Source organism: Miscanthus floridulus, chromosome 1 (genome assembly GCF_019320115.1).
Source record: "Miscanthus floridulus cultivar M001 chromosome 1, ASM1932011v1, whole genome shotgun sequence".
Taxonomy (NCBI): domain Eukaryota; kingdom Viridiplantae; phylum Streptophyta; class Magnoliopsida; order Poales; family Poaceae; genus Miscanthus; species Miscanthus floridulus.
Genome location: NC_089580.1, coordinates 151,387,681 through 151,395,215, shown reverse-complemented (window position 1 = coordinate 151,395,215; position 7,535 = coordinate 151,387,681). Strand labels below are relative to the sequence as shown.

The following is a 7,535-nucleotide window of genomic DNA, read 5'->3' as shown; positions in this document are numbered from 1 at the left end:
AGGGGCCAGGATCGATCGAAAGAATATAAGTTGCTAAAGGATTTGCAGTGAATTTCTGTAGAGTTTATCAGATCCATGCAACCATTTCCTCAAAAGATCTAAAAAAAAGGTGGGAGAATCTCGTACCCGTTTCAAACATGCCATGGAGTATTACTCGGCATCACAGGCTATGTCATTTGATTACCTTAGGGCCGGGAGACATATATATAATAACGTTTGCACCAAATTAAATCTGCCCAAGAGTGTGCGCGTAACCAAAAGAAAATAAAGATAAATGTCAATGCAACAAGAGCAGTGCAGAGCGATATATATGCAGCGTAGAAAATGTTCTCACAGGACAATATATGCTCATATCCACTAAAATGTTCCCCTTCCCCTTTCACGGTCGCAAATGAAATCCCTGGCATTTTGGTATCTGGTGACAGTAGTCTAACGATCATTTCCCTATATAAAGGGGCCGGGACGGGGTGATGATCGTAGTAGCAGTACAGCCAGCCAAGAAGCAACCTACTAAGCAAACGCAAGGCAGCTGCCCCAGCTCGCTCCGGGCTTAGTAGCCAGCCAGCCATGAACTTCGGTGGAAATGGCAACGCGACGATCCGGTGCAAGTACTGCAGCGCGTGCCTGACCGTGATCCCCGGCGAGCGCGCCATCCAGTGCGCGCAATGCAACTGCGTGACGCGCATCCGGCGCGCCGACCGCATCCCGGTGCCGCGGCCGGCGCACGTTCCCGCGGCGTTCCAGCGCGCCCGCGGCAAGAAGCGCGCCGTCCTGATCGGCATCACGTACGCCGGCATGCGCCGGGGCTGCGGCGAGCTCAGGGGCCCCATCAACGACGTCAAGTGCATGAGGAACCTCCTCTGCCAGCGCTTCGGCTTCCCCAGCGAGTGCATCATCATGCTCACCGGTATGTCTTGTAACATGTCGTCTCCATGCATGGATTAATTAGTTGGAACGACGAACTGATGAGCAGTGAGTAATCGACCTCATGATGGTATTGCTGCATCTGCATATGCAGATGACCAGAGGGACCCGTTCAGGCTGCCGACCAAGGAGAACATCCGGATGGCGATGCACTGGCTGGTGCAGGGGTGCAGCTACGGCGACTCCCTGGTGTTCCACTTCTCGGGCCTCGGCGCGCAGGTCGCCGACGACGACGGCGACGAGGCGGACGGGTACGACGAGGCCATCTGCCCGCTGGACGCGTTCCAGCGGGGCCCCATCCTGGACGACGAGATCAACGAGGCCATCGTGCGCCCGCTGGTGCACGGCGTCAGGCTGCACGCCGTGGTGGACGCCTGCTACAGCGCCACGGTGCTGGACCTCCACTACCTGTGCCACATGTCCCGGAACGGGTTCTGGCAGTGGGAGGACGAGAGCCCCCCGTCGGGCGCCTGGAAGGGCACCAGCGGCGGCCACGCCGTGCTCATCAGCGGCTACAGCGAGGGCAAAAGCAACATGGCCATGGTCAGTCAGGGATCGGACCGGACCGGATCATCATCATATATGCATCTACTAGTCTGAATTTTTTGGCCATCGATCTCTGCCTTACGTATATGCATGCTGCTTGGACGACGACGACGACGTGCAGATGCCGGATGCCTACGCATCGGTGGGGGCCATGACGCACAGCTTCATCCGGGCGCTGGAGTGCGAGCCGCGCGGGGTCACCTACGGTCGCCTGCTCACCTCCATGAGAGCCATTATGAAGAACCGCGGCGGGGGATACGATCTGCAGGGGCCCATCGGCGCACCCATCCACACGGTGGCCAACTTCAGCGGCGTGCAGGTGCGTGATGACAGCGTGAGGCTCTGATCGATATCCTGGCAGCTTCCTCCTCCCTGTCTGTGTCGTCTGGCAACAACAGCCTCGGCTGTGCCCCTGACCTGACCAAACTCTCTTGTGCGCATGGTTGATTTGATTTTGCAGGAGCCTAACCTGTCCTCCTCGGAGATGTTTGACATATACCGCAAGCCGTTTGTCCTGTAAAACACCAAGACATGTGAGTACAAATCACTGTTACTGCTGCAGTTGAAGAATACTTAATGACCGCCGTATCAGAATAATCAGTTTTCCATCGCTCGAGTTGAGCTATGATGCTTCCTAGTAGCGGCATGTGTGATGTGTGAATCGTGATGTGTCGGCCATGATATATCCGGGAAAAGAAGCTAGCTAGCAAGTCACCAGTTCTGGAGGACATGGCTGCTCATCCATACCGTACCTCCCTTAGCCATCTAATGAAACCTCAATGTAATAACTAACTAAGGCCATTATATATGTAATAACCAAGTGCTACATCCGACTTCACCTCAAAGAGAGACACATGATTTGTAAGACTCATGCAGTTTATGTGATCAAAATGAATTACATGGAAATGTAATACTAATATATGTTATCCAGGTGTGAGTTTGTGATGGAACTGAAGCTTTTCTAGAAAGAACTTTAGGCTTCCTCTAGGAAGAGGAATCAGACCAACCTATTAGACCAGTCTCAGTGGAAGGTTTCACCTCCCAGTTTCCAAGACGTGAAACTTAACATGAAACAGATCTCTCTGAGTGCATAGTTTCATTGCACAGTTTTATGACGTTATTTTAGCCTTTTCTGTGTCCCACCGGTGTCTCTCTCTCTTTTCCTCTCTTCCCCGCCACCAGCAAGGAGTCCCAGTATACCTCCCAGAACCTGGATCCCGGCACGACGAGGACGTCTCCCCTAGGCCGGCGGAGCCACGCCCGACGGAGCATCGTGTCCTCGTCGCCCCCGTCGGAGTCCCCCATTGTCGCCGGACGGGGCCGCCACGTTCCGCCGCGGGTCCTGGCCTGGCGTCGGGTCCCCCGTCAACGACGTGCTCGCCACTCTCCGCCAGTTCCGCCTCAGCAAGGCCAACTCGTCCCCGGCGGGCGCGTGGGGCGCCTACCCGGCATCCGCGGTCGCGTACGGATCGCCCACGGCTCAGCAAGGAGGGCGCTGTTTCCGGCGACGCCACTGCCGGAATCGGTGGCCCCGACGTCGGCTGGGTCTCCGACCTCATCAACTGAGGCGGTGGCCGGTCGTTCAATGACAGGGAAGCAAGGACGAGAGGACGCAGAGACAGGGCAGCAGGGACGGGTCGTCGCACCCGCGGCCGGCAGAGCTCGAGCCCGCGGCCGGTGAAGCCGTGCCCGGCAGCGGCCTCCCGCGCCGCCATCCCCTCCGATAGCGGCGGTCTCATCCACGGCCAGCGGTGGCGGCCTCACCTGCGCTTGAAGGAAGAAGAAGTCGCGCACGGGATGAAACGAACAAAGGCTCTTAGTGGGGTTCCATCCGGTTTCCAACGTTTTGGAAACAACGCTCACTCATTTCGTCTGTATGAAACGTTTTCCTTCTCTCTCTCCTCCTCGATACATGCAAAAGCTCTGTGATGAAATCCCATAAAATCTGTATTGAGACTGGCCTTAAATCCAACACACCACGAGGACTAGACTGAATTTATAGAACAATGCCAACTCATAACTCAATGTTTGAAATAAAAGGTTACTGACGGACACGACGAAATGCATAGACGCATTCTCGAGCTTGTGGCATTCCCAAAACTAACTACTTTTGTACCTCACTTTATGGACCGAATGACCAAAAAGAGAGGATGAACTAGTCTCTACAAATTGAAGCAGCAATCTTAGCCTACGCAAACTCTAGACCCCTATTGCACCTTGGCTCCTAAGTTTTTCTAAAAAAACAGCCTAATGCATCCATAGGGCTAACACACTAAACAACATGTCCTTAGCAAAGATTCACATTAAGAGTTAGGTACTTAGTGAGGCAAGTATGAAACCTAGGCTAAACACACTAACATGAATATTAGTTCTCACACAAGAAACTTGCAAGCAAATGAAAGTAAAGCAAGTAAGAAGAAAGGTCAAGAGACAACTAGATTTTTCCAGTGCCCTTGGGTTGTTGTCACAATCCCATACTCCACGTTTGGAGCACCTTGAGTCATGAAGACCTGGTTAAGCTCACATCCACGAGTGAATACATGTTTGCCACTTCGACGTGTTGGGTTCAAGACCTTGTACTCCCTCCGTCCCAAAATATTTGATGTTTTAGGTTTAGACAAAAATTAAGGAATAAAAAGAGAAATAAAGACAGATATATTAGGACAAGACAAAGGTGCATTGAGAATTAAGAATGTAAGTATTTTGGGACAAAATTTGAATTCTATAAGGTTCAAGTATTAATACTTTGGGACGGAGGCAGTACACCTTTTGGAGCCTCTGCACAATAGCTCCATCAAGGAAGGTCATCAAGTCCTCCACTAGGCCATCTAGGTGATGACAATCACCGATAATAACATATATATCTTCAAGCTTCAACTCAAGAAAACCCACCCTAGAACACAATGGCACTCAAAGCTAACACCCAAATTTCATTTCTTAGCTTGGGTGGCTCTCCAAATGCTTAACTAGTCTCTCTATCAGTGCCGGCACAAATAGGGTGGAAGAGGAACTCCAAACGAGTCAGTGGTAGCACTTATACAGAGGGTGAAGGGTTTGCTAGCTATTGAGAAACAAGTTGACAAACGCAAACATCATTGGATGGTTTGTCGGCAACCATTGGCCACGTTGGATCATACGGTGACGCCGTGATAGATGATTCCTATAGCGGCTAGTTGAGAATATGCCAAAATATTCCCCATCGTATGATACGCTGGTGAGTCACACAGTCTCACAGGATCATACGGTGCACCATAGAGACTTGGTCAGCTTGTCGCATAGTCAAGCTGTCCCATTAGATGATCCATTGTGAGGTCACACAGACAACGCCTAATCATAAGTTGCACTCTAGTAACCATGCCAATGAGTCACTAAGTCAAGGTTGATCTCTCATCGGATGATCCGTCGAGGTCACACAGTCCCCATCAGATCACATGGCATACATCAGTGGGTTGGCCAACAAGTCACTAAGTCAAGTTGCGTCTCAGTGGATAATAATTCTGGAAAATTGGGGTAAAGTTACTTATTCCTGGGAAACAACACCACTGGACGATTTGCTAGGGATGAACCCACGATGCTTACTTCGATGTTGCTGTTTAGCTTATTTCAAGTCCAAACTCGACCAAACCAACTTCTTTAAGGTCTTTGACCTTGAAACCATCTCAATAGGGCCACTTACCATCATCAACTTTGCTAAGAGTTAGCCTCTTGTGCATCCATATGCTCTTGCTTCGACTCTTTCAAGTTGAGCGCATTGGACCTCTCTTAATAGTATGGCCAAAGGAACAACAAAGCCCTAATGCAAACTACAACAAACACCTACATGCACTCAGCCTACATTTGCTCTGTTGTGTCCTAAAAAACACTATAGTTCTAACAACACTAGTAAGATTCAAACAGTACCGTGGAATTCGCTCCGTAGTTCAGCCCATTTAGCGACACGAGCTCATTCTGCCACCTCGGCACCATTACCACCCCCACCCCCAACACACACAAAATGCACCCCGGACGTCGAGTATGAAGATGGAGGCATCGATAGCATTAATGGGTGAAGATCCCGTCCGCTCAGTGTGAGGGGACGAGGTGTCCCCAACCTAATGAGAATATTCAAAAAATATTCTCATTAAGGTTCAATCCATAATCAACCAGAACCATTAAACTTGGGATCAGCCCATCCTATCCCCCAGTGTCGAACTGAACACATACTTAGATGGATGTGACCAGCGCCGGACGTCCGGACGGACACCCGCGTCCGGATGCCCCTGGTTGCTAGCCTGTTCTGCCAACTCGTCCGCCCACGCCGCTTCATGGGGACCGCCCATGCCCACCTTTGCGCATGTGGGGACCGCCTCCGCCTATGCCCGCTTTCCGCGCCTACTCATGAAACACTTGCAACATGAAGCATTCGCTGTAACATACGTCTGAAACAGATGAAACATTTACAATATAAGCTTGCAACATATATGTATAGTCACTGCAAAATATGCAACATCCAGATAAAACACTTGAACATACATCTAAAACAGATGAAACATTTAAAACATACACTTGCAACATACGTGTATAGCCATTGTAACATATGCAACACCAGATCTACTTTTGCAACATCCAGATGAAACAATTATTACAACCTACCTCTGGAACATATGAAATATACATCTGAAACGCATAAAACATACGAAGCTCGATGCTGGCGCGAAGCTCGATGCCACGGAGTGGCACGGAGATCGCCGGTGCGGAGCTCATTGACAGCACGGAGCTCATCAGTGGCCTCGGCAGGCGGATTGAGCACGACAGCGCGCGTCCGGATAGAAGACGCGGTGGAGGCGGTGAACCCACGAGGGCCGGCAGCGCGGGCAGATCCAAGCAAGCATTATCGTACTCAGATTGTCCGAACATACATATCGATATAGCTGGATACAAGTGCGCTTTATCACCTCGACGACCACACGAGTTACGATAGCTTCTATCGAATGTTTCTTCCTATCCAGTCTTCTTTGCATTGCGGACGTAGTCAAGAAGGTCGTCATGCATGGCAATCTCGAAGGGAAGCATGATGTACCCAAGCCTATTCCCCCATCTCAAGTAATTGTGCTGACCAGAGTCCATCATGTATCTTGGCTAATTGCTGCTCAATGTAGAAATGCATTCATGGGTTAATATATACAGAATGCAGCAAAAATATATGGTGAGCCTCTATATGGCGAGTGACCACTGACCACAGCGTATCACACAGAAAAATGCCAAGACGTAGGTCCATTTGGTTCGTGTCCATAATCTGCCGCGCCGCATTTTAGGCATGCCAAACCGAGTTAGGTAGGTGTTTGGTTTACTACCCTAGGTTAGGCTGCCAAAGAATCTCCGGCGCTGCCGCAGTGCTTTGCCATAGGATTTTTTGCCGAAAGTGCGGCGAAGGATTCCTTCGCCACAACTCTGGCGTGCCGACGCGAGCTGCCTTCAGCCCAGGAAAAAATGGCGCGTAACTTTGCCGCGTGTGTGCATATATGGCGCGAAACTGAGCGCGGACCCTTTCCTGGATATTTCTTCACCGCTTATCCTTATCCTTCCTTATCTGTTCACTGTTGGGGGGGAAAGAACACCGTGCCCGCCGCCGCCGTTGCCGCCGCGGCTCTCCACGGAGGGCGCGTCGCTCTCCCATTGCAACACCGCGGGGCCCGGCATCTGATGCTGCGTGGCTCGTTGGCCTGGCATGGAGGTTCTGCCTCTGGCGTCGCGTTCCTCCGCATCGCTGCCACAGGGCGACGGTGTCGAGGTCACACCATCTTGTATGCAGGTACGTGCATCTACACATCTCCCAACAGGAAAGTTTTTCTCGGTAGCTGATTGCAGAGGCTTGTGTACTGATCATTATTTGTGGCTTCTTTTGCTAAAAGACAAATGCATTTCTGTTGAGTCCATACAAAAAACATATGACATTCAAAATTCTTTTTTTGATGAGTTGTTAGTAGAGATCATCTAGCAAAAGTGAGTAATATTTGTCTAAATTATTTTTCCTCAATCCGATGTGTGTTGAAATTTTTATTTTTTTGGGAATATTTGCTAACCAG

At 50.6% G+C, this 7,535-nt stretch overlaps 1 protein-coding gene across 2 annotated transcripts; it reads left to right on the top strand.

Moving 5' to 3' along the window:
* The first annotated feature begins 494 nt into the window (after positions 1-494).
* LOC136497879 (metacaspase-1-like) lies at positions 495-2,396 on the top strand. 2 transcript variants are annotated; one of them, XM_066493770.1, is made up of 4 exons: positions 495-907; positions 1,019-1,467; positions 1,592-1,789; positions 1,931-2,396. In XM_066493770.1, exons 1-4 carry the CDS (start codon positions 568-570, stop codon positions 1,988-1,990), a joined length of 1,047 nt encoding a protein of 348 aa, XP_066349867.1. In that variant the 5' UTR covers positions 495-567; the 3' UTR covers positions 1,991-2,396. The 2 variants fall into 2 exon arrangements, with proteins under 2 accessions (XP_066349867.1, XP_066349861.1); XM_066493764.1 differs by having other exon boundaries at positions 1,592-1,804.
* The last annotated feature ends 5,139 nt before the right edge of the window (positions 2,397-7,535 follow it).